The sequence below is a fragment of the Gossypium hirsutum genome, chromosome A04 (assembly GCF_007990345.1).
Source record: "Gossypium hirsutum isolate 1008001.06 chromosome A04, Gossypium_hirsutum_v2.1, whole genome shotgun sequence".
NCBI classification, from domain to species: domain Eukaryota; kingdom Viridiplantae; phylum Streptophyta; class Magnoliopsida; order Malvales; family Malvaceae; genus Gossypium; species Gossypium hirsutum.
The window spans coordinates 83,103,886-83,130,530 of record NC_053427.1 but is presented as its reverse complement, the minus strand read 5'-3'; the positions used below and the strand labels follow the sequence as shown (position 1 = coordinate 83,130,530).

At 32.8% G+C, this 26,645-nt stretch overlaps 3 protein-coding genes, 2 non-coding genes and 1 pseudogene across 5 annotated transcripts; 4 read left to right on the top strand and 2 right to left on the bottom strand.

Annotated features, from left to right (window-relative positions):
- Nucleotides 1-10,312: 10,312 nt before the first annotated feature.
- On the top strand, nt 10,313-11,698 carry LOC121228232 (receptor-like protein 9a). Its single transcript, XM_041111554.1, has 2 exons — nt 10,313-10,992; nt 11,077-11,698. Exons 1-2 carry the CDS (start codon nt 10,635-10,637, stop codon nt 11,694-11,696), a joined length of 978 nt encoding a protein of 325 aa, XP_040967488.1. The 5' UTR covers nt 10,313-10,634; the 3' UTR covers nt 11,697-11,698.
- A 274-nt stretch (nt 11,699-11,972) lies between these two features.
- Nucleotides 11,973-12,791, top strand: LOC121228108 (receptor-like protein 45). Its single transcript, XM_041111250.1, has one exon. The coding sequence runs from the start codon at nt 11,973-11,975 to the stop codon at nt 12,789-12,791; it is 819 nt and encodes a 272-aa protein (XP_040967184.1).
- A 2,181-nt stretch (nt 12,792-14,972) lies between these two features.
- TRNAE-CUC (transfer RNA glutamic acid (anticodon CUC)) lies at nt 14,973-15,045 on the bottom strand. Its single transcript has one exon. It is a non-coding gene; the product is annotated as a tRNA-Glu (tRNA).
- Nucleotides 15,046-15,163: 118 nt separating this feature from the next.
- On the bottom strand, nt 15,164-17,157 carry LOC107944944 (thioredoxin-like protein YLS8). The gene is made up of 2 exons (XM_041111553.1): nt 16,792-17,157; nt 15,164-15,643 (listed from the first exon to the last, which is right to left on the bottom strand). The coding sequence occupies exons 1-2, from the start codon at nt 17,104-17,106 to the stop codon at nt 15,335-15,337; spliced, it is 624 nt and encodes a 207-aa protein (XP_040967487.1). The 5' UTR covers nt 17,107-17,157; the 3' UTR covers nt 15,164-15,334.
- Nucleotides 17,158-20,189: 3,032 nt separating this feature from the next.
- LOC121228231 (porphobilinogen deaminase, chloroplastic-like) lies at nt 20,190-22,552 on the top strand (annotated as a pseudogene).
- Nucleotides 22,553-23,823: 1,271 nt separating this feature from the next.
- On the top strand, nt 23,824-23,896 carry TRNAE-CUC (transfer RNA glutamic acid (anticodon CUC)). Its single transcript has one exon. It is a non-coding gene; the product is annotated as a tRNA-Glu (tRNA).
- The last annotated feature ends 2,749 nt before the right edge of the window (nt 23,897-26,645 follow it).

Sequence of the window (26,645 nt, the reverse complement as noted above, 5' to 3'; positions counted from 1 at the left end):
CTCCTTAAGCATATTGGTCGTATGTTATTTTCGCCATGATTGTTGAGGATTTGCGTTCATTGCTTTGATTCTCGACCTTCTCTTCAGGCCTCATACCTGTCTTCGAGCTTTACGAGTAATCGACTTTTCTCAGATATCACCCTTTTGCCCTTGGTTAAACTTTGTTCTTGCTTTGAAGATCTTGCACTTATCGAATTCTTATCCGGTTAATGCTTGACATTTCTTTTGTTTAGAGTATGTCATTTCACTATTTATCATTAAATAAACACATAATGAGATGCATGAAAATGGTCAGGTAGGGATAAAAAGGATATCTCATATTCCTTTATTTCAAATGTGGCAAACAAAGAAAGTTAACCAATGAGAGTAAAAATGTCAAAAAGAAAGAAAAGGTCGTATTCAACGGATACAAATGCTCTAGATATTCAACACATGAACTCTTCCACGTTCCTCAATCAATAATCTTTTCGAGCATGGCTTCTTGCGTAGAAAATTTCGAGCTTTCAGAAGTGCTTCAAATACTGTAGTCTCACTACTTGACCTATCGTTCGACCGCCAGGTTTGTTTCATTATGACGCCCTCTCGGGTTTTCATCCTAATCTTTTTGTACTAATCAAGACGCCCTTTTCGGGTTTTCGCCCTGATCCCTTTTTTTTTTAAGATGCCCTTTTCGGGTTTTCATCTTAAGCATAATATTTCTTCACCGCATCTGAATTCACTGGATTCGGTAACTCCTTCCTATCCATCTCGGTAAGGATTAAAGCTCCTCCTGAGAATGCCTTTTTTACAACGTATGGTCCTTCCCAATTTGGTGCCCATTTTCCTCGCAGGTCTTTTTGTATTGGGTGAATCTTTCTCAGAACGAGTTCTCCTTCATGGAACTCTCTTGGTCGTACCTTCTTGTCATGGGCTGCGATTATTCTCTTTTGGTACATTTGCCCATGACAAATTGCCCTTAGACGTTTTTCTTCAATGAGGTTCAACTGATCATATCGAGCTCGAACCCATTCTGCTTCTTCTAACTTTGATTCCATCAATACTCGCAGAGAGGGGATCTCAACCTCGATAGGTAGCACAGCTTCCATTCCATAGACTAGAGAGAAAGGAGTTGCTCCCGTAGATGTTCGTACAGATGTGCGATATGCAAACAAAGCAAATGGAAGTTTCTCGTGCCAATCTTTATATGTTTCAGTCATTTTCCCAATGATCCTCTTAATGTTCTTGTTAGCTGCTTCAACAGCCCCGTTCATCTTTGGGCGATGGGGCGAGGAGTTATGATGCTTTATTTGGAATTGCTCGCACACTTCTTCCATCATCTTATTGTTCAGATTCATGGTATTATCTGAAATGATTCTTTGAGGCAAACCATATCGGCAAATGATTTCCTTTTTCAAAAATTTACACACTGCAGTCTTCGTCACATTGGCAAACGAAGCGACTTCAATCCATTTTGTGAAGTAATCGATGACCACAAAAACGAATCGATGTCCATTTGATGCTTTTGGAGAAATTGGCCCTATGACATCCATGCCCCACATAGAAAAAGGCCACGGAGAAGTCATGACATGAAGAGGTGAAGGGGCTACATGAATTTTATCGCCTTAGATTTGACATTTGTGGCATTTTCTGGCAAAATTGATGCAGTCATTTTCCATTGTCAGCTAATAAAAACCGAGTCTCATAATCTTTCTGGCCATATTGAAACCATTGGCATGCGTTCCGCAAATTCCCTCATGGACCTCTTCAAGTATTTTTCTGGCTTCAACATCATCCACACATCTCAAAAGCATCTGATCCTTTCCTCTTTTATACAAGATATCCCCATCAAGAACAAATCCCGCTGCCATTCTTCTAATTGTTCTTTTATCGTTCTCATTCGCTTGTTCGGGATACCTTTGATTCTTGATATATTCTAAGATATCATGGAACCAAGGCCGTCCGTCTACTTCTTTCTCAATGCTACAACAGTGTGTAGGGACCTCGTATATGCTCATTTTGAGGGGCATTATTTCTGCTTCTCTACTTGCTTTAAACATTGAAGCCAAAGTAGCCAGGGCATCAGCCAGTTGGTTCTCTTCTCGCGGGAAGTAATGAAAAGTTATTTCTTTGAATTTTTTGATCAATTCAGCCACTAAATCAATGTACTTAATCAATTTTGGGTCCCTCACTTCCCACTCTCCACGGATTTGGTAAACCACTAGGGCTGAGTCCCCGTACACCTCTAAGATTTCGATGTTTAATTCAATAGCTGCACGAAGTCCCATGATACAGGCCTCATATTCTGCTATATTATTGGTACAGAAGAAATTCAGTCTTGCAGTGAACGGATAATGATTCTCGTCTGGTGATACCAGGATTGCTCCAATTCCATGCCCTAAAGCATTTGACGCACCATCAAAGCACATCTTCCATGACTTCTCTTTTGATGACTAGGATTCCATTTCTGTGATGCACATTAAGTCTTCGTCTGGGAAATCAAATTTCAAGGGCTCATATTCCTCCGTCGTTCAAGTCGCTAAGAAATCAGCTATTGCGCTCCCTTTTATCGACTTCTAACTTACATAGGCAATGTCATATTCTGATAAGAGGATCTGCAATCGTGCCATTCTTCCTGAGAGTGCCGGTGATTCCATCATGTATTTTATTGGGTCTAGCTTTGAAATTAGCCATGTCGTGTGATACAACATATATTGTCTGAGTCTCCGAGCTACCCAAACCAGAGCGCAACAGTATTTTTCAATGGACGAATACTTTGCTTCATATTCAGTGAACTTTTTACTGAGGTAGTAGATCGCCTTTTCTTTCTTCCCTGACTCGTCGTGTTGCCCCAGTACGCAACCCATTGAATTTTCGAACACGGTCAAATACAATATCAATGGTCTCCCCGGAGTTGCCGGTACTAGTATTAGAGGACTAGACAAATATTGCTTTATCTTATCAAAGGCCACCTGGCATTCCTCGTTCCATTCTCCCGGGTTATGTTTTCGAAGAAGCCGAAAGATTGGGTCGCATTGGTTGGTAAGTTGAGCGATAAATTGGGCGATATAGTTTAATCTCCTTAAAAATCCTCTAACTTCCTTTTGCGTGCGCGGAGGTGGTAATCTTGGATGGCTTTTATTTTATCTGGATCAACTTCGATACCTCTTTCACTGACAATGAAGCCTAGCAACTTTCCCGAGGTAGCCCCAAATGTACATTTGGCCGGATTGAGCTTTAGCTGAAACTTTCTCAGTCTGTCGAACAATTTCTTCAGATTCACTACATGCTCTTCTTCCCCTCGAAATTTAGCAATCATATCGTCGACGTAGACCTCTATTTCTTTATGCATCATGTCATGGAATAGCGTCACCATAGCCCTCTGATATGTTGCTCCAGCATTCTTTAACCCAAATGGCATCACCTTGTAGCAGAATGTTCCCCACATTGTTACGAAGGTAGTTTTCTCCATATCCTCAGGGGCCATCTTGATCTGATTATACCCTGAGAATCCGTCCATGAAAGAAAACACTGAATGTTTTGCTGTGTTATCCACCAACGTATCAATGTGTGGTAAGGGAAAATTATCTTTAGGACTTGCTCGATTCAGGTCACGATAATCCACGCACATTCGTACTTTGCCATCTTTCTTTGGTACCGGGACTATGTTAGCCACCCATTCTGGATATTTAGAGGCTTGTAGGAAGCCAGCGTCAAATTGCTTCTTGACTTCCTCTTTTATTTTCAACAGCATTTCGGGCCTCATCCGTCTTAATTTTTGCTGGATGGGCTTGCATTCTGGCTTTAATGGGAGCTTATGGACCACTAAATCTTCATCTAGCCCTGGCATGTCCTGGTATGACCACGCGAAAACATCTTTGTATTCGCGGAGTAAAGTGATCAAACTATGCCTGGTACTTTTTGAAATAGAAGTCCCAATCTTCACTTCTTGTTTCCTCTCTTCAGTGCCCAAATTTATTGTTTCCACAGATTCTTCATGAGGCAGAACCTGTTTATCCTCTTGTTCCACCATTCTTAACAATTCAGGAGACGAGACATAATCTTCAGCATTTTCTTCGGCTTCAAATTCTCCTAAGCAAACAGCCTTCTCAAAATCAATTTCAAGATTCGTAACGGGCTTATTCATGTCGTCAATATCTGAGCACCTGAAAGTTGAATGGAAAAGGAAGCTATCGGGGGACATCCAAGTATTGGAAACAACAAACAAAATGTTATGTCATGGCAATGAGGCAAATGTAAGGATAGGCTATGAAATGAGAAAATGATTATGAAATTAGTGATAATGCGAAAAATCGTGACAAAATGCATCTTCATTGATATTCACTTAAATGATAAAGAGCGAATGCAAGCTCCTACAAAAGAATTCCATTATATCTAAGGACACAATAGAAGGTTAATGTTTAGCATTACTCTGAAGGCTTATAAACTACAAGAAGCTCCTCAGCAATCCAATTGTTCAACATGAAACCAGGAGGGCAAGGGCGTATCCTTGAGACATCTTTACTTGTGTCAGCTCCTTTGTCAATGACATTTATACTGATGTTCTGAAAACCCTTTTCGATCATTAACATTGTGCCTTGTGCATTGTCCTGCCTCGGGTATATCATTCCCGCAGACGTAAATGTTCTTGACAAAGGAGGGAATTCCATAGGCTCCCATTCTGGTTCTCGGCCTAAGGTTCTCGCGATCCTTCTTTCTTGATCTTTCTTCCACTGTCTTCTTCTTTGACGCATGTCTGGCTGGAACCCCAAACCGTATCGGGCCTTATGATGCACTGGTTTTAGAGCCCTGACTATTCCTTGCAGATATCTCCCTAAACCTCTTCTCACTCGAGCTCCCCTTCCTACAGTCAACTTGACACCCATTCTAGTATTTTTCGACAATTTAGGCACGGGAATTTTGTTTCCCTCAGTGAAGAATGTGGCATTGACGAATTCAAGGGATCGGAAGGAGCATTCTACTACGTCTTTGCTCACTTCAAGGTATGGCGCATCAGCAGAGATAGATGCGACAATGTCTTCTTCTCCCTCGACAGTGACCAAACAGCCATCCATGATAAATTTCACCTTTTAATGGGGGATGATGGGACCGCTCCAGCAGAATGGATCCAGGGTCTTCCCAAAAGGCAGTTATATGAGGATGTAATGTCCATGACTTGAAACTCAACATCATATATGTAGGGACCCACTTCCAGAGGGATCTCAATTTTTTTCATGACTTCACGCATTGTCCTGTCGAATGCCCTTACCGTAGAATGACAGGGCCTTAAATGGGACAGATCCATCGAAATTCTGGAAAGCGTGGCCAAAGGCATAACGTTGAGTGCCGAACCATTATCGATGAGCACGTTCGGTATTATGTAGCCCTTGCAACGGGTTGTGATATGCAATGCTTTCACTGAGCCTCTACCATTGGGCGGTATTTCATCATCACTAAAAGAAATGAAATTATCCGCATTCAAGTTGTTCATCCACCTATCCAGTTTTTCAACGGATACATTGTTTGCCACATAAGCTTGATTTAACACTTTCAGCAGAGCGTTTCGGTGTGGTTCTGAATTCAACAGCAGAAATAATACCGAGATTCGCGCTGGCTGCTTACTCAATTGTTCTACCACGTTGTACTCACTGTGCTTGATAAATTTTAAGAATTCCTGTGCTTCCTCCTCGTCCACAGGATTTTTAGCTTCTTGTTCAGGCGTAGTTTCATGCTCATCATCGGTCATATGCATCGGTGCTTTTCCTTTCTGTTTCAAGTCACTGTTCTTCTTTATCTCCTTCGAATAACATCTTCCACTACGAGTGAAATGACCTAATTCCCCGACGCTTCCAGTCATGGCTTTGGGTTTTTCATCTTCAGGTGTGACGATATTAACGTCATATTTCCATGGTACTGCTTTATTGTCCTTGTAAGGGAAAGAAGATGGTACTTCGATTATCATTTTTGGTTTCACCGGCTCTTTCGTCGCATCGTAATAAATTACCAACGGTTGATCAGCGCTATAAGGGGGACCTGATGACTGGCTATCAGAGGCGTATACTTCTCTTTCATTGGTCTCTTCCCTTTTATTAAGGATCTTAATCTCCTTATTATCCATCCGGTCTTGAAGCAACCTTTTAAATTCCTCACACGACTGAATGTCGTGTCCCACAATTCCATGGAAATTGCAAAAACTTTGACCTTCTTCTCCGAGAATTCTATTGGGGTGACAAAGCAATCCTTTCTTAACTAATACCTCCCAGATTTTCTGCAGAGGCGTCCTTATTTCCGAAACACATCTTCTGACTTTCCATTCGTCCACTTTCCCCACTATACTCACATCCCTTTCGATATGGTTAGGGAATGGGTTCCCAGTTGCATTACTGGCACTATCGAATCGTAGGATACCTGCATCAATGAGTCTTTGAACTCTTCTCTTAAAGGCTAGGCAGTTTTTCGTGGAATGTCCCTGGTTTCCCGTATGGTATGCACAACTAGCGAATTGTATGTTTTAACCTCAGCGAACGAGTATGGAATATGCAATGAATAAATGAATGCATGAATGTCAAATGACTGTTAGTCGTGAAAGAAATGCAAGAAATTGGTGTTAATTTCAAGATAGCCCCTATTTAGGCATTTCCTTAATCAAAAGAGTCTATTACACAACGTTTCGGTCACTCGTGTAATTGACTCCTCTATCAGAAACCCCTTTTTGGCAACCAATATCTAATCAACCCTTTCCTAACAAGATGTCTATGATGCATGATGAAAAATAGAAATACAGACAAACAACATTGGTTAGCAAAACACATATGATCAGAGAAAAATTGTGGAAAATCTAACAAATTAAGCTACTTGGTCCAATGGACTCGATTCCCTTGCATAGAAAGCGAAAGTGCAAAAGGTAAGAGGCGTTCCTCCCGTGCACTTATTTTGGTGACTACTAAACGGACGGAGGTTCAGCATGGCTCTAGTTGGATGGCTCGTATGGTTCACTATATGCGGTTTTGGTTCTAGATAGGTACTCGAATTGCCCGTACTATCATCTACTAAGATTAACACGGAGCCTCGGTCATAGCCTATCACAGGCTCACGAGTTCAATTCGAGGGGTTACATTTACTTATGCCTATGCGGAGGGACAAGTTAACTCACGAAAGCATAAATCATATGTAACCCGAAAGTATTCACTAGCTTGTGCGGAGGGACGAGTTAACTCACGAAGGCGTAGCGTTTACTTTCACTTAAACAGATAAAGCCCGAGTAGAGAGCTCATGTTATGCGAAAATGCAAGTGCACGGTGTGTGGGGAACAACTCATAAACCTTTACGTTTCACTTAAAGAAACTAAACCAAAATTAAAACCATAAAAATTAAAAACTAAAAAACAACCAAATAAGCAAGTTAGAAGAAATATTTACAGCACGATACAAATGCATGAATTTTGAAAACGAGATTTTCGGATCACGACCAAATATTTACTTTGAACAAGGAAATTTGAAAATTTTGACAAAACGTGTTTAATTCCAGACACGACTCTCAAAAAGCATGAATTTTGAAAACGAGATTTTCGGATCACGACCAAATATTTACTTTGAACAAGGAAATTTGAAAATTTTGACAAAACGTGTTTAATTCCAGACACGACTCTCAAAAAGGCTTTCCCCAGCGGAGTCGCCAGCTGTAGCGACGTAAAAATTTTAGCTTAGCTTGGTCACTAATTGTGGCGATTTATTGAAAAAAGTTTGAAATTTGACGTTTGATTTTTGAAATAAACAGGGAGTCGCCACCGATCCTTTTTCCTAGGTGTGATCGGACACCTATTAGATCTCTTATTAAAACAAATAAAAGGCGAAGTTTAGGTCTACGTTGAAATCCAGAGAAAATTTAGGGTTCGGGAGTCGATTACGCGCGAGGAAGGTATTAGCACCCTCGCGACGCCCAAAATTGGTATCTTATTAAACACATGTTGTCTTGATTTTCAAAAATACAAATTCAATTTGACATTTAAGTGTGATCCGATTGAAGGAAATGAGAAGTTGTAAGTTTTTTTGTTTTTTAGAAGGACGTCCCGTTTTTAACACGAGCCGATTAATTTCACCCAACATAGCGATGAAATCAATGACTTAATGTTAAAATCGGTACATTGCCTTATTCTTAAAATTAAAATGTAAAAAGTTTTTAAAATAATAGTAAAAAAATCCAAGAATATTATTGTCAAAAAAATGCGAATAATGATGTGAATAATAAAATATATAAAATATAAAATATCAAAATATCAAAATATTAGAATAATAATAATTAATATTGACAAATAAAAAATAAAATAGAAATAAAAAAATGTACATAATATATATTAGAAATAATAATGATGTTTAAAAATCAATACTATTAATAATACTACATCAATATGTACATATATAAAAAAAATACGTGATAATATTAAAAATATGTACATAATATAGTGTTAAAAATACATACATAATATAGTTAAGATATATACATAAGATAACATGTAAAAAAATATATATATAAATAATATAATATTAAAGATATATACATAAAATAGTATAAAATATATATATACATAATATAAAATTTAAAATATATCTAATATATTAAAAGAATATATATAATATAATATTAAGAAATATAATAATAACAAAAAAAAGAGAGGGATAGGGTGGGTGATTTTCGGCCACAAGGCCGGCCATCGTCCGGTCGCCGGACTACCGCCGGCGCCACCGTACATGGCAGCCGGACCTCAAAAAAACTTTTTCGGTAAAAATGGGTAAGCTTCCTCCTTTTATTTTTTTACTTTCGTATAAAAGAAACAAAATAAGATTGAAAGAAAAACAATAAGTAAACAAAGAACTTAAAATGAGAATAGACAAAGAAACCTCTTTTGCTTTGATTTTTTATTAATCTCCAAAAAAACTAGCTTCTCCAAAAACTAGCCTTCACAATAACTCTTCTCCTTGATTACTTTAAAAAGAAACCTCTCCAAAAATCCTTTACAATAACTTTCTCTCCCAAAAACTCTCAAAAAAATCTTTCCCCCTATATACAAAATATGAGAAGGCTTATATAGCCATTTACAAAATATTTTTTTATTGTTTATGTCTTCATTTGTAGGTACAAGTGGTGGTGGAGAAGGTGTGGCTAGTGGAGTTGGTGGTGGAAAAAGAGTGGCTAATGGAGTTGGTGGTGGAAAATGTGTGGCTAGTGGAGTTGGTGGTGGAAAAAGAGTGGCTAGTGGAGTTGGTGGTGGAAAATGTGTGGCTAGTGGAGTTGGTGGTGGAAAAGGAGTGGCTAGTTGAGAAAAGTTTAAGTTGTGGGCTAGGTTTTTTTATTTTGATTTGGGCTTAAGGTTTGGGCCATTAGGGTTTTGATGTAAATTTGTCTTTGGGTAGTTAAGATTTTGGGTTTTGGGTTTAATTTTAGTGGGTTAGGTAAGGCTAAATTTGGTTTTGATATAAATGGGCTAAAATTGGCCTACAACAAGAGAAAAGGCAAGAAATTTCCCAAAGTCTGAAATCAAATTCTTTTGTTTATAATAGAAATAAGATGCATCCTTTTTCTAACTTCTTTTACACTTCTCGATTAATATTTCAGATATATATACTTGAGCATTAATTATTGCAGTGTGATATGGCATTAACACATGAATGAGATACAAGCAGGATATGATAGACATGTATACAATATTAGCCTGTAACTTGTTTTGTTGAAAATGGGAACACAAGTTTGGCCAACATGACATTTTCCTTGTCCTGATATTCTTGTCTGTTGTCCCCTCTCTATTATTTGCTTTAGCACTGAAATTTCCTTAGCCTTGAGATTCTTGGATAATACATAGTACACTTGCATTTTCCACTGTTGACTGGGACACTGGGTGATGAAAATACAACTGAAAAATACAACTGAAAGTTCAATGAAAGAGCAAATAAATCAGCCAAGAATAGCAAATAGTTGACTTGGTAAACAACCGGAACTTCAGTCTGAAAGTCAAAACTGTTTTGGTTCATCATAGAAAAAAGATGGCATCCTTTTGTAACTTGTTTTCCACTTTGGTCCTTCCTATACTTTATAGGAAAGATACTATTTTCTTCTAATGGATGGTTCAAAATATAGTAAATTTGAAAAATTTTGCCATATTTCTGTTTTTTTTTTAATTTTTAAATGAAAATTGGTCAACAAATAGAGCAGATAAAGCCCAAACGGCTCCAAAAAAGTCAAAAACTGTAATATACTAAATTGAACAAATTTGAATATTATAATTTATTATTGAAAGAAAAATCAATTTAGAGTTGGGAGTCAACAGTATTAGGACTGGAGAGATCTTTTAACAAAAAAAAGAAAAAGAAAAAAAAAGAGAAAACAATATGAGAGAATAGGCAAGAAATTTCCCAAGTCTGAAAGTCGAATTATTTGGTTTATAAAAGGAAAAAAGATGTTTCCTTTGATAATTTAGAGACACACGTGATACATACAAGCTAAAGTTCAATGAAAGAGCAAAAAAATCAGACAAGAATGGCAAATTGTTGATTTGGTAAACACCAGGAAGTTTAGTTAGGGTGAAGGAAAAACAACTCTATTTATTAAATTTCAAGTAGAGAAAGTGCCTTCCTGGGATATGTTGAAACAATTCAATTATCATCATGGAGATCACATTTGGCAACAGCACCTTCTTACTGATCTTCTCGCTTCTTCTATGCATGTGCTCTGGTTGTCATGGGTGCATGGATGAAGAAAGGGATGCTCTCCTACAAATTAAAGATTCAATAAACAGTCCTGAGGGAACTGCTTTCTCAAGCTGGTATGGAGAAGATTGCTGCCAGTGGGAGGGTGTTCAATGCAATGCTTCCACCACTCGTGTCAGTAGCATCTTCTTTTACTACCGAAGGGACAGCTTGTTAGAAAATTGGTATCCCAATGCTACCTTATTTGCTCAGTTTAAGGACTTGGAAATCCTTCATCTGCCAGGGAATCAGATTGCCGGATTCACTTCACCTGATGGTAACCACTGTTGTTTCACTATATAAACTATAATTGGATCAGCCTTTCTTTTTATGTATAATTTCCTAATTTTGCCCTTTGTAGAGCTTCACAGTCTCAAGCGCCTTCAGCAGCTGAATCTGCATGGCAACTCAATAGAACGTGCCTCTCATCTTTGCTGGGGAAAGGGCGCATTACCTTCTCTTTATTACTTAGATTTGTCTGGTAATAACTTGCAAGGTTTTATTCCGGAATGCCTCTGTGATAGCCTGCTCTTGAAGCGACTAATCCTGTTTGGTAACTATCTCCATGGAAAAATCTCCCCATGCTTGAGTAATATGACTGCACTTCAATATCTGGATCTCTCTAACAATCAATTCAGCGACTCCCTTCCTACCTTTCCATTCCACAACCTACCAAGCATCTACACGCTGATTTTGTCAGGGAATAAATTCAGGGGCAAGTTTTCATTTTCCATTTTCGCGAATTTATCAAGGCTCAGTCACCTTGATATTTCATATAATCCCTACTTAGAACTCGAAACAGAGTCCCAGAATTGGTTCCAGTCTATCAAGCTTATTGATCTTAGTTTAGCCGGTTGTAACCTACGAAAGTTGCCCCGCTTCCTTTCCTCACAGAACAACCTGAAGTCCCTAGATCTTTCAGACAATTTGCTTGAGGGAAACATTCCTTCTTGGCTGATGCATAATGCCACTTTACAGTAACGGGTTAGAGGCAACAATTTGAGTGGTCCATTCCCTAAGACCTTTGCGAACATAAGCTCACGTCTTACTTCACTAGACATCTCCTATAATAGCTTCTACGGGCCATTACTTGAAGATATTCACTTGATTTTTCCGGAGTTGCTTTATCTAAGGGCTTCTGATAATGGTTTTAATGGCGGCATACCTCCATCATTTGGTAGATTAAAACGACTTCAATCTCTACACTTATCTGGCAACAAATTACATGGAGAAATTCCATTCCTTCTGACAAGTAATATGAGTCGCCTTCAATATTTGTACTTGGGCGACAACTTGAGAGGAGATGCACTACCCAGAAACTTGAGTTTTTCGAATCTAAGGGTTATCAATCTTGGCAACAATGATTTCACGGGAAACTTATCAGATAGCCTATCGTGGAGTTTGTTGCAGTCGCCCGCCCTCCCTCAGTTAAGAGTGCTCATTCTTAGAGGTAACCATTTGGAAGGGCAAATACCACACTGGTTGTGCCAGATGAGACATTTGGAAATTTTAGATCTATCGCGAAACAATCTGTCCGGCCATATTCCCGACTGCTTCGACAACATTACTTCTTGGATTGACTTCTCCCATGATCTCAACATGCTGGGCTTAGATCTGTCGTCCAATAAATTGACTGGTTCAATTCCCGTCCAAATTACACAACTAAAAGCGCTGAACGTGTTGAATCTCTCCCATAACAAGCTCTTTGGTGAACTGTCTCCAGAATTAGCAAAACTTACAGATCTGGAATCGTTGGATGTCTCCCATAACAAGCTCTTTGGTGAACTATGTCCAGAATTAACAAATCTTATATTTCTGGCAGTATTCAACGTTTCTTTCAACAACCTATCAGGCACTATACCAGTAGCAAATCAGTTTGGTACATTTGATGCGAGCAGTTACATAGGCAATCCTGGTCTTTGTGGCAATCCACTTTCAAGGAAGTGTGAGGTAGTTGTAGAGAAACCACCCAAATCGGATGGCAATGTACTCTTGTCAAATATGGCCACTACCAACAATTTGCTCTTTCCTTGCATTCTTTTTCTCCCTGTTGTAAATTTTATCTGGGGGGTTTAATTAGTACAAGTTTTTAGGTTTGTTTGTAGGTTATGATAGTGTCTTATTGTTGCCATGTTATTAGGGCGGTTTTCATGCTTTTCTGTTTATGTTTCGGAGCGTTATCAGAGTGTTGTCAGTGGTGCCATGCTGTTTTTTTTTATATATATAAAGCTTACAATTACTTATAATTTCCGCAACAATCACTCTTAAATAAAAAGATAAATACATTTAAGTGCATTCAAATTTACATTCTTCTCATAATATATTACTATTTTGAATGTGTTTTCTATATATACAATAGCTCTTTCAACAGCTGTCAATACATTTTAAGTGAAATTTGTACATCAATGTTTCTTTTTTGGTAATCAGGGACTTTATATTTTCTGGGATTATAAGAATGAAATTTAGTTGTGTTGAATTTCTGCTATTAAACCATATATTGTCTATAAGTTGTACATTTAGTACGTATATTTTAATTTGAAAATTTAGTCCTGACCAAATAACAACTATTAAATTTGTTTGGGTACATTTTATTATTAGTCGTGGCTTATGAATAAAATTAAAGATTTAATCCATGCTCTCCAGTTAAATCATTTTTAGTCTCTATATTTTTTGTATTTCAAAATTTTAGTATTAATATAAATGAGAATCGTTAATCTATTAACTGGGAATTTAATAATTGCCATTTAGTCTGGACAAAAATTTTAAAATTCAAAAATTACAAGAATAAAAAATAATTAAATTAAAATATAAATACTAAATCCATAACTCACTCAAAGTCTAATATCATAATTTAACCAATTTAGTTTAATATACTTTTACACATAGAATGGAAAAACAAAACCAGCAACTCTTAGTCACATAATTGATCTTCTTTTTAATTTTATAAAAAAAAAAGTATCATAGAAAAGGAATGGGTGTGCATCAAAACATATACTACACATTTGATCTTCCTTTTAAATGAAGAAGGATCCAAAGTAAAAATTTAGGTTGCCAGGAGGGAAGAGTATCCTAACCACCCGGACTACACCAGATCTTATAAATATAAATATAGGGAAGAGTAAGTACAGATTGTTCTTGAACTTAATAATTAAGTTCATTGTAATATTGTACATTTTTTAAATTTTTTTGAACTTGATAATTAGGTCCATTTTAATCCCTAAACTTGAAAGTTTTAATAATTTCATGCTGTGGCACTCTAAGTTTGAAAAATAATTTTTTTTAAATGATGTGATACAATCTTAGAGTGTCATATTCAATATTTTAATAACTTAACCCATAGTTGAACAAGTTAGACCACTAATTCTCAATTCAACCAGTTCAGCTGTCAGACAAATAGTAAATAAATAAATAATTAAAAATTCTTAAAAATATAAAAAAAAAAGTAAAAAGAAAGATAAAACCGACTTTACTTAATTTTTAATTACTTATTTAGTTATTTAGTTATTTTTGGCCCAACGGTCGAACCATCCAAACTAGTTGAACTGAGAACTGGTGATCTTACCTGTTCATCCATCAATTTGGTTATTAAACACTGAATATGACATTCTGAGATTGTATCACATCATCATCTAAACTATTTTATTCATGAAGTGATGATATGACACAATCTCAAAGTGCCACATCATCAAACTTTTAAATTTTTCAAAAACCAGAGATAAAAATGGATCAAGTTTTCAAGTTCAAAATTGACAAAAAAAAAGATATAAATACCAAAGTAAAACTAGTTGTCAAGTTCAATTGTCAATATAAACCTACTTGTCAAATTTAGGGTCAAAAGTCACATTATCCTTTTTTTTTCGCGATTATTAACATAATGGGCTTAAATGAATATTGATTTTTAAGTTTAAGTGTTAAAGTGAATAAAAAAAAGTTTAGGGACTAATTTGGATCTACATACCAAGTTCAAGGGCCAAATGTTATATTATCCCGGTATTATTTTCTTGCACTCTTTTTCTTCCTTTAATAAATTTATTTTATCTTTTATATAATAAAAATCAAGTTGTTAATTGAAAGATTCATCTACAACCATGACTGTAACAGATTATCATCTTTATAAACAATAACATGCCATTTATAAGTAGAGAAATATGCCCACTTATTCTTACATCTGCTCTGTTTATCATATTAGACATAAAAGGATAAAAAATTTTAAAACAAGCCAGATAAAAAGCCCAAAGGTCAAAACATAAAAAAAAATTCCGTTGCCGGGACTTGAACCCGGGTCTCTCGGGTGAGAGCCGAGTATCCTAACCACCTAGACTACAACGGATCTTGAAAGTAATTAATCATTTATATTTTTATACGTTAAATTAAAAAGCATGTTTCCTTATCAAACAACGGCAAGGAAAATCACTCCAAGCAAAGGTGCCATACCGTTAACAAGCATAAGAAAAACACATAAAATATATATTTCAGAGTTTCATCTCAAACTGGATTATCCACCACGTTCATGCAAGCATTGCAAATGACATACACAGTTCATAATGAAAATAGTCCATATTAAATTCGCGAAATATGACCATTAAATCTTTCTGATCAACAACAGGTTGCAAGAATACTCAGTAGCGGTATTTTGTCGAGTAATCTTTCGGAGCAATTACCAGACCACGACCTTTCCTTGCCCCACGGTATACAGTCTCAATGATGTCTATGAACTCCTGTTTGTCCTTGAGAGCCCAGTTAATCTTGTTGTTATTACCAGTGCCAAGATCAATCATAATGTGCTTGTTTCTGAAAAAGAACATCACTGTTGATGGATCGTAAAGCTCATACATCGTGTTAAAATCAGGTACTTCCGTTATGTCTACAAGATAAATCACAGCAAAGTTCTTTATTGTTTCAGCGACAGAAGCAAGCACCTCATCCATCTGAAAACGAAAATAATATAACTAATTAATCGACTGCAAAATTAAGTGAAAGTATAATGATAAAACCATTTTCATTCCAGAGGAAGCAAAAGCAAGTCAATATTCCAGCATTCATGAATAAGTAATGAGACAGAAAATGATGTTTCCAGATATGCAGCACTCAAAAGAAGAAAAGAGAAAGGCAAAATGTTATGGAAAAACTATTGAAGTCCATGATCTTACAAGCACCCCAAAGGCAACACGCTCAAATATTAGCAACACAAAAACCATTTCCCTATTATGTCAATAAGCACAGCCAGCTACCAAATATAACTTTGATTCAGGTAAGGTACCAAGTTCAGTATTCAAGAACTTGACCAGAGGGCTAATAGACCAAATAAGGAGAAAGCTAATATACTAATAAAATAGAAAGTCATTATTAAAAGCTCAATCAATATCTCCTTTTGCTCACTCGGAGAAGATTCTCAGCTTAAGCATTTCCTCACGTTAGCAGTTTTAGTTGTTCATACAGGAACACCAAATTTTGTTTCATGCCATAATATTTTAAATTTGATAAGCAACAATCAAGAACATATTTATTCACAAAATGGTTCATGTAGCATTGAAATTTACAAATTGAGTGTAATTTCATAAGGGATCAAAATCAGGCAAGAATATCAGGAAAGCGACCTAATAGATATTTGGCATTCTACTAAAAAGAACTCTTAAAACAAATTTGTTAACTAGGTCTAGACACAAGTTCATCTAACTCGTCTAATAAAACTCAGGCTCTTTTTTGGCCCCCTGTTAGATGTTCTTTCAACTTAACGAACATAACAGAAGCAGCAGACATTAAGAACCAAAGCAGCCTTCCTGAACCAAAAGCAAGCTTGCTAGCAGCTCAAGGGATTGAAAACAAGGTCAAGTGCAGGTCTAAAAGGAAAAATTAAAGCAATCTGAAGATAAACTACCCACTAATTACTAGTTGCTTAGTTATGAGATAAAAACAAAAAACAAAAAAAAAATTCTTTCCAACACGATGCTGTCCTCGAATTTCAATCATACCCTTTTTCATATTTGATTAAAAAGCCAACAAATTTATAGCGAACATAGGATTTATTGAAGACCCTTTTTCCTATTGTAGCGATTTAGAGAGATGAAGGGAATACCTGCATGCAAGTTTCGTCCCAGTCGTGGCCGAATCGGATGACGACGAGACGCTCTTCCTCTGCCAAGATGGCCTGATCTACGGCCCATCCTGAGTGCAGGTGTGGTAGTAGGTACGACATCGTTCGATCGTTCCCCTGAAGACTAAAATTCCCTTTTTTTGGCTGACGATGAAATGCTTTTCCTCTCGCAAAATTTGTAATATCAAACCCTAATTTGGAACAAGAAACGGTCTGAAATGTTAGTGGTTTATAATTTATAGACGATGCGTCGGCCACGTGCAACGCCACGCTACTCCGGCGCCAAATCGATATCATAACCGCAGCGTTTTATCATGGGTTAAATTTTTATTTTATCTTGAATATTCTATTTTATAGTCATGTTCGGAATTTGTAATTATTAACTAGTTTCTAATAGTACATTCGTTCCATGTTATTTTACACTTTTAATTTTTTAAATATTTTTTATATATTGTAATTAATTTTTTCTTTGAAATTTAATTTTTTTAAATTAATAAAAAATTCAAACAAATTAATATTTTGTAGATCAATAATTTTCTAGATATTAAAAAATATTTAAATCATAATTAAAATATTTCTAATATTTTTAATGTAAAATATAACTTTCCTTCATGTAATTATCATTTAAAATGATAAGTTATAAACCGTGTTAAAAAATATTAATTATTTTAATAATTTAAATATAATACTAATAAAAAGATTTATTATTAAATATTTTATACAAATAATAAAAAATAATATATTATAAAAAACTATTTATTATTCAATTTTTATTTTTATTTTCTTAACCGGCAATAAATTGACTATAATAACTGTAAATAATATATGCAAGAAGGGATTCACTTATACGGATATAAAACTAAAGTAGTTTTATATTGTTCTGTACATTTTTGCACGATTAATATTTTAATAATCCAACCATTAAATTATCTGTATAATTGTACTTATCATGCATGTAAATTTTCAAACTAATTCGATATCTCTATCATATCAATATAAAAAAATGTCTATATTAATACTTATTGAATGATTCAAAATTTTTTTATATAAAATAAATTGTTGAAAACTTTTTATTTACATCAAATTTGACATACATGATCTATATGAATAGAATATGAAATATAACGGTAAGATCATTAAAATATTAATCATACAAAAATATACAAAATGATGCAAAACTATTTTAGTTTTATACCTGTGTAAGAGATCCCTCCCTGATATAATTAAATTAATATGTGGCAATAAAATATCGAGTAAAAAAATAAAAAAGAATATTTTTTTAAATGATTGCAATTGTAAAAACTTTAATAACTGAACTTTTTAAAGTAATAAATGTAAATTAAATTATAATTATTTTTAAATATGTAATTATTATAATTTCTATTAAATTATAATTATTATTAAATATATAATTATCACAAACAATATTTTAATTAATAATTATAAATTAAATATTATAATTATTTTAAATAATAATTTAGTAATATGATAAAATATAAAAATTATTTTCATCGATTCTAATATTTTTTCAAGTTGGTGCTTTTACAAATATATATTATAGTTTTGTGTACTAATTTATTTATTAAATGTTATTAGTTTATTTAATCCTATATGTATATAGCTTTTTATTCTTTATTTACTTTTTTAGGATAAGAAATTCTAAGATTTGCAAGAGACACTTTAGTATAATCAATTGAGTTTGAATGAAGAGATGTTGTGTCGTATCAATGGAGTGGGAGTGAGCTCAGTTCGATTTACTGTCCATAATAATTCAATAATAATTCAATTTAATTTAATTTGATTTTTTATTTTTCATATTAATTTTGAGTTTTGAATTTTTGAACTTTATTTTGATAAAATAAATACTGTTTTATGGTTTTTGAACATTATTTGGTAATGCTTAAAAAATAAGTTTGATTGTTCAAAAATGTGTATTTTATACTCATTCATTTAAATGAAATAAATTCATTCATAAACATTTTCTTGAAATTAATTTATTCATGAATATTAAACAAAGATATTAATAAATATTGTCATAAAAAATAATAATATAATTAAAAAAATTAGAATTTTAGGGAAAAAAATATGTTTCACATTTTTAGAAAACATAATAAAACATAAATATTATTGATTATATTATAAATAAAGTAAAAAAAAACTTCCTTTAAGACATTTTTTGAAAAATTAGTCACAAGTAACTTTATTTTTATATAAAATTAATTTAAATCAAACAAAATATTATATTATTGATAATTTTCTAATTTTAACCTTTAAAATATTAAATATTGGTATCAAATATTAGAGCGGAAGATTACAATATTAAGTAATCTTATTTTAAATATTATTTTTTAAATGTTTTGATGTTAAAAGTTAATCCCTCACATTTAATTTTTATTAATTATAAAAAATTGAGTTTAACATTATTAATTATTATCATATTGAAATTCATATTATTTAATTTATCTAACGATATTCAATGATTTTATACAATTATGGTATTGAAACTCAATACCAATATATAATACTATAATCTAAACTTTAAAAGTATTAAGTTGTTCGTGCATAAAATTTTAATAAATGAAAAAAATGTTAAACATAATATTATTTTTATTTTTATTTATATATGAGCGATCTTAAAATGAACATGAGTTAGCCATTTACAAATATGGATGGACTTGAACAAATTTTTAAGCTCATATTTTAGAATGGGCCAAACATAAAATGTGTTAATATTATGCTTAAATTCGATTAAACTTGAACCCGATTTGGCCATGAACAACTATATCCAAAAACTTTGTACTTTTATGAAAGTTGTGGATTTAATCATTGTACTTTAATTTGATCATTTTTATTCTCTATACTTTTTAAATTTTAAAATTTTAGTCATCACCAAATGATAAAGATCAACTTCATTAAGTTATATTATTTCCAAAATTTGATGTCGCAAATGTGTTATTATATGTATAATATCATGTTAACTTGTTATTTCTACATATGATTCACTAAAAATCGATTTAATGGATTAATGATTGTTATTTATGTCAAGATTAAAATTCCAAAATTCAAAAAGTATAGGCTCAATTGGCGAATATTGAATAAATATACAATTATACACATATTGCAAGACTAGTAATTGAATTTAATCAAATAGATTTAATTGTTACTATTTGGGTTAGGACTAAATTTTCAAATTTTAAAAAGTACATAGACTAAAATTGATCAATTTGAAAGTATATTAACTTTGATGAAATTAAAGTACATAAACTAAATCAACAATTTTCGAAAAAGTACAGGGACTAATATCAGAATTTAACCCAATCTTTGCATAAAGATGGGAGGCTGATGATAATGAAAAATCAAAAGAATGGGGAAGAACTGTAGGGTAGCAAACCGTATGGGATCATAGCCATTGTAATCCCAATATCCTATCCAGTATCCGCTTTCACCCAGCTCTTTCTTTCTTAACAGTCAAATAACAAACAGCAATCTCGTCAAATCTATTTCAATCTCCCTTTTCTTCTTCCTCTTCTTCTCTATTGAGTTCTCTAGCTTCCAATGGAGACGCTAGTTTCTTCTCAATGTACAACCCACGGAGGCGGCGTACTCAAATCTGGCGGCGGTGGCGCCGTCTCTGTTCTCGGCTTCTCTCTGTTCTCGGCTTCCCCCTACAACATCTTAAACCCCACACTCTTCCTGGTTCAAAGAAAAAGCAGAGCTTTGGTGCCATAAAAGCTTCTCTTGCCAAGACTGAAGTTGCACTTCTCAGAATTGGCACTAGAGGAAGGTACATTCTTTGAATTGTTGCTTTGTAAGTTGTTGAAGTATAATGCTGGAAAGTGATCTTCTCTCTGATTTGTTAAAAGACTTGGATGGTTTCTCTGGGTTTAATTTGTTTTATAGAATCTAGCTCTGGGTTTAGCTAGTTTTGTGAATTTTTAATAGAATTTCGGTTTTTTGCATACTTCGTCCTTAATAGTCAGTTCAGTTAATTCTATCAGTCATTGACTTTTTTTGTTATTGAATTTTTTGTTAGGTTCAGTTGTTATTTCAAAATACTTGCTTTCTTTTATTTGGCAATTGTCATAGACTAAACTCAACTTGTTGGGCTGTGTAATGAAAGCATAATCCATAGTTATGTTCCTCTATGGGTACTTATAGATCCCTTTTGTGATCCTTTGATGCGCTACACATATTCGAATCCTAGACATAACACAAATGAGTGCGAACAGATACAGATTATCCTGTTATGGTCCCGAGTCTAGGATCGAGTCACTGGATGAATAGCACAAAAATCAGATTCAAAGAAAGGGTCTTTCGATGTGATGTGGTGAATAGTTCTTTCATTTCTTGTTTTTTGAAGGATATCTTGAATTTCTTCTGGCTATTTATGTACTTTCGATGTGTGGGACAGCCCGTTAGCACTTGCTCAAGCTCATGAGACGCGTGACAAACTCATGGCTTCCCATCCTGAGCTAGCTGAAGAAGGGGCTATAGAAATTGTTGCAATAAAGACAACCCGGGATAAAATCCTGAGTCAACCACTTGCAGACATTGGTGGGAAGGGCTGGTTCACAAAAGAAATCGACGAGGCTTTGATAAATGGTGATATCAACATTGCCGTCATCTCAATGAAGGACGTTCCTACTTATTTACCAGAGAAGAAGATTCTTCCTTGCAACCTAAAGCGTGAGGATGTTCGTGATGCATTCATTTCCTTGAGTGCTTCTTCTTTGGCTGAGCTTCCTGCAGGGAGTGTTGTTGGTATTGCATCACTTAGAAGAAAGTCGCAAATACTCCATAGATATCCATCGCTCAAGGTAAGTTACTTCGCATATTCTTAGAGGAATCAGCTAAGTTATTTAAGATTCTCTTCCGATTCAAACATATAAAATTCCTTCTTCATTTTAGGTGGAGGATAATTTCCGGGGCAATGTACAAACACGGTTAAGAAAACTTAATGAAGGGGTCGTCCAGGCAACTTTGTTGGCATTAGCGGGACTCAGACGCTTGAGCATGACGGAAAACGTTACTTCTACTCTTTCAATTGATGAAATGCTACCAGCTGTTGCACAGGGTGCTATTGGAATCGCTTGTCGTAGCGATGATGAAAAAATGGTATGTATTGTCTTTGCTTATTTCATGGCTAACCTTAAATCATTCAAGTGGTGGTTCTGTGAATCTCATCTATTGTTATCTTGTACACAGGCCAATTACCTAGCTTCATTAAATCACGAGGAAACACGATTGGCAGTTTCATGTGAGAGGGCCTTTCTGGAGACACTTGACGGGTCTTGCCGAACTCCTATAGCTGGATATGCTTCCAAAGACAAGGATTGCAATTGCATATTTAAAGGATTGGTAGCTTCTCCTGATGGAACACGGGGTATGACCATCTCACTCGGAACATTTCCTAGATTTCTCTTTTAATATTATATCTTCTATAAGAACAACTTTGTCATTTCTTCTATATATGTATGTATATGTATATATTGCAGTGCTTGAAACTTCAAGAAAAGGCTCATACCATTTCGAAGATATGGTTTCAATGGGGAAGGATGCTGGCAAAGAACTTCTATCTAGAGCAGGTCCAGGCTTCTTTGATTCTTGAGTAATTTAACAACAATCTAGCTTTTTTTTATTGGTAATTCTAGGAAATGTCTGGTAAATTCAGATTTAGATATGTATTTTTGATGAGTGACGTTAGAATGTTAGATTTTTTTATTGCATTGTAATTTTAATTAAACTAGTTCATGTGTTGCTGGTGGATAATTTATAAGTTAGTTATTATAACCTTATATTAAATTACTTAATAATTAAAATAATGTTTCAGTAATTAAGTAATATTAGTAAATAATTTTCAATGTAAAACATATGTTCTATTGATAATTACTTGCTCTAATTAACAGTTACACTTAAATTAATGCTATATACAATAATATGTTTCAACAAGAGGAGCATTTACCTCCTTTCCTTTGTATTTTCTTTTGCTTGAGTTTAACAACAAATATAAAAGTCGGTTCGATTGGTATGGGTATTGTTGCCAATGCAGGAAGACGTGGGTTTGAATGCGTTGAAGCATATTATCCTCTTGTTTATGAATTGGAGTGGAGGGAGACTAGATAATTTAGGCATTGTGTCAAAAAGAATATGTTCAAAAATATTTTTAAAATTATAATTTAATTATAAAATATATAAAATAGCAACTAAAAATAGTAAAATGAGTTTTTTAAGCAGGTTTGAAAAATATTTTAGACTCGAACCCCAACATTACCTATGGATATCTCTAATTACATGCAACTAGTTTGGTTAATTTAAAAAGTTTGTACTACATATTATACTATATAAAAAAATAAATCTATAATAATATATAATATTATAATATAAATATTAAAAAAATGTTAAGTTGTTATATTTACAATTTTGACAAATGAAAAAAAGTTATTAAAAATAATATAGATAATTTTCAAAAAGAATAAAAAATAATCTAAGTGTACTTAGAATTTAGACAAAATTTTAGATTTATATTTTAAAGCTGTTTGAGCTTCTGCAAGCATAAAATTGTACTTACACTCGGCCTATAGACATCTCTGATACCTCATTTGGCTACTATTGTAATAACATAAGAAAAAAAAACTTATTTATTACATATGTTTTACAAAATTTGAATATAAAATAAAGAATAATTAATATAAATTTAAGCTTAAAACTAGAAAATTGAGTAAAAATTCTTGTAAAAAATAATACCTCGAAATAAGCAAAAAAATTTTCTTTTATTTTACTAAAAATAAATCATAAAAGTGACTAAATACTACAAATTAAATTAATTTATTATTAACTTATATATTAAATAATGTATAAAAAATAGTACCACAACCTAACGCATCGTTAGGTTGGTCTCATTTAATATTATATAGAACGGAATCAGTAATTTGAACCTAGTGAGATATTTTAGTGGAAAACCATTTTTATTTAAATATTAGTACAAAGATTTTTTTTGTTCTAATTTTGATCAAATCCGTTGTAGTCTAGGTGGTTAGGATACTCGGCTCTCACCCGAGAGACCCGGGTTCAAGTCCCGGCAACGGAAATCTTTTTTTATTTTTGGAGCCCTTTGGGTTTTATCTGCTCTATTTGTGGATGTTTCAATTTTTATGGTTAAATTCATTAGTAGTCACAACCATTAGTGAATTTCTTTTTTGGTCTCCTAACATAAAATGTTACAAAATCATACCCAACTATTAGTATATTTTTTTTATTTTTAACTTTGGATCGGTTTTTTCTTTTTGAGCCCGTTGGGCTTTTATTTGGTCTCTTTGTTGATGTTTCCATTTTTTTTGGATAAACTACATTAGTAGTCACTCAATTATTAGTGATTTTCCTTTTTTGTCACCCAACTCTTAGTAGTTTTTTTTAGGTTATCCAACTATGAAAAGTTACAAAATGGTCACCCAACTATTCAATTTTGTCTTTTTTGGTCACTGGGGTGGTTAACAATGGCAGCATTTAAAATTGGTATAATAGCAACTTTAACCATCAACATTTATACATTGTGTAATTTGATCTCTATTTATTTTTTTGTAATTTTGCTTATCTTTGTTACCCTTTCACCTAAAAAATAATTTTATCAATTAAATTTGATTAAAAATATATAAAAATAAAAATACTGAAATGCTCAAGATAATGATTTCCATCTTTTATCATTCTTTTAAAATTAGCCCTTAATGTTAAAAAAATGAAGAAGAAGAAGAAGAAGAAGAAGAAGCAAAATTGCAAAATAATATCAGATTACACAATACGTAAATGTTGAGGGTTAATTTTTTTTTTTAGTATCAAGACTAAATTGACATAATTTATAATTGTTGAGGGCTAAAGATGCTTCTATGCCAACTTTAAGAGCTACCACCGACCAACTGGTGTCTAAAAAAACAAAATTGAATGGTTGGTGACCATTTTGTAACTTTTCGTAATTGGGTGACCAAAAAAGAAACTTACTAATAAATAGGTGACTACTAGTTTAGTTTACCTTTTTTTGAAATTTTTTTTGGAATTTTTAGAAAAATAAATATTAAATATTTTATTTTTTAAAACTTATTTAAATGACTTATATGTCAAAAAAACCCTTAAGAAAACGCAAAAAAATAAAAATAAAAATCAAATAGGCCCCTATATTAAATTCACAACCAATTAGGTCCCTGCCGTTAACTAAAAAAATCAATTAAGCCTCTTCATTAATGATTTTCGTCATTGACTATGTTGACTATTAAAATAAATTGACAAACTAATCAGATTACACGTGGCAGCTTCAGGTTTTATCTAATATTTTTTCATAAAAATTATTTAAAATCATAAAAATCAGGAAAAAAATATTAAAAATAAAATTATTAAATATTAAAAAATATTAACAATGATATAAGCTTTATTAAAATTGTAACCACATTATAACAAAATTATAAAAAAATATAAATACTATAAAAATTTAAAAATATAATAAATTATAAAAACAATAAAACTTATTTAAAATATTTAAATAAAAAGAACGTATTAGAATTGTTTAAAAAATAATAAAAAATTGTAAAAAATATTGAAATTAATATAAATTTATAAAAATTATAAAAAAATATAAAAACTTGAACTGGATTGGTTAGCTCGAAATCAACAAGGCGACAAGGGTACCAATCTAAGAAAAGCCATTAGATCGATTGACTTGGAAACCGGACAGTTGAATTAATTTTTTATTTTTTAATAATTTTATCAAACCAAAATCTCACTATCCAACTATTAACATATGTCATAATGAAATATTCTAACCAATATTTTTAGAATTGGATCGATCGTTGAACTAATCAAGCCACCAATTTGCCAATTTGTCAGATTCGTCCAATTTAATAAAGAATTAAAAATAAAAAAAAATAGGTTCAATAGTCTAGTTTTCAGGACAACCAGTCTAATGTCTTTCTCCACACTAATATCCTTGCCGATTTCGGTCAAATTTGTCCAACAGACTGATCCAATCTAGTTTAAGTTCCTATGATTTTTTTAATAATTTCTATAAGTTTATATCAATGTGAATAGTTTTAATACTTTTTTTAAATATAATTTTCTTGATTTTTTTATAGAATTTCAATATATTTTTAAAAAAAATGTAGAATTTATTAGATTTATTCTATTTTTAATATTTTTTGATAAATTTTCTAGTTCTTATAATTTGATATAATTTTTTTTTATGATTTTAAAATATTTTATAGAAAAAAAATTAGATTAAACTAGAAGCTGTCATGTGCCACTATTTGGTTGGTCAATCAATTTATTTTAACCGTCAACGTGATCAATGATGAAAACTGTTAACAAAGGAGCTTAATTTGTTATTTTAGTTAACAACAAAAACTTAATTGAGTATGAATTTAATATAAGGGCTTAATTTAATTTTAAAAATATTTTTAAGTATTTTTTAAACATATAAGCTTATTTAAATAAAATAAAATACGAATGAGAGAAGAGAAAGAAAGAAAGGAAAACATAAGAAAACATGAAAAAGATAGGCTCTTTGTTCATAGAGGATAGAAGGAAGAAAGGTGAAATTAGAAAGATGATAGAAGTTTGAAAATTGCTTTGTAACTATTTCCTCCTTAACATAAAATTGATTTTTTTTTCCATATTATTTCCTTCAATAATATGTTATAAGTTAAATTTTATTTATTCTTTCCTATACATTGTATAAACGTAAATTTAGAGAGGAATAAAATGTTGTGTAAATTAATAAATTTTTAAAAATATATGCAAAATCATGATATTTAAACTCGTGACATTATATTTTTTATTATCTTGATTTCGTCATT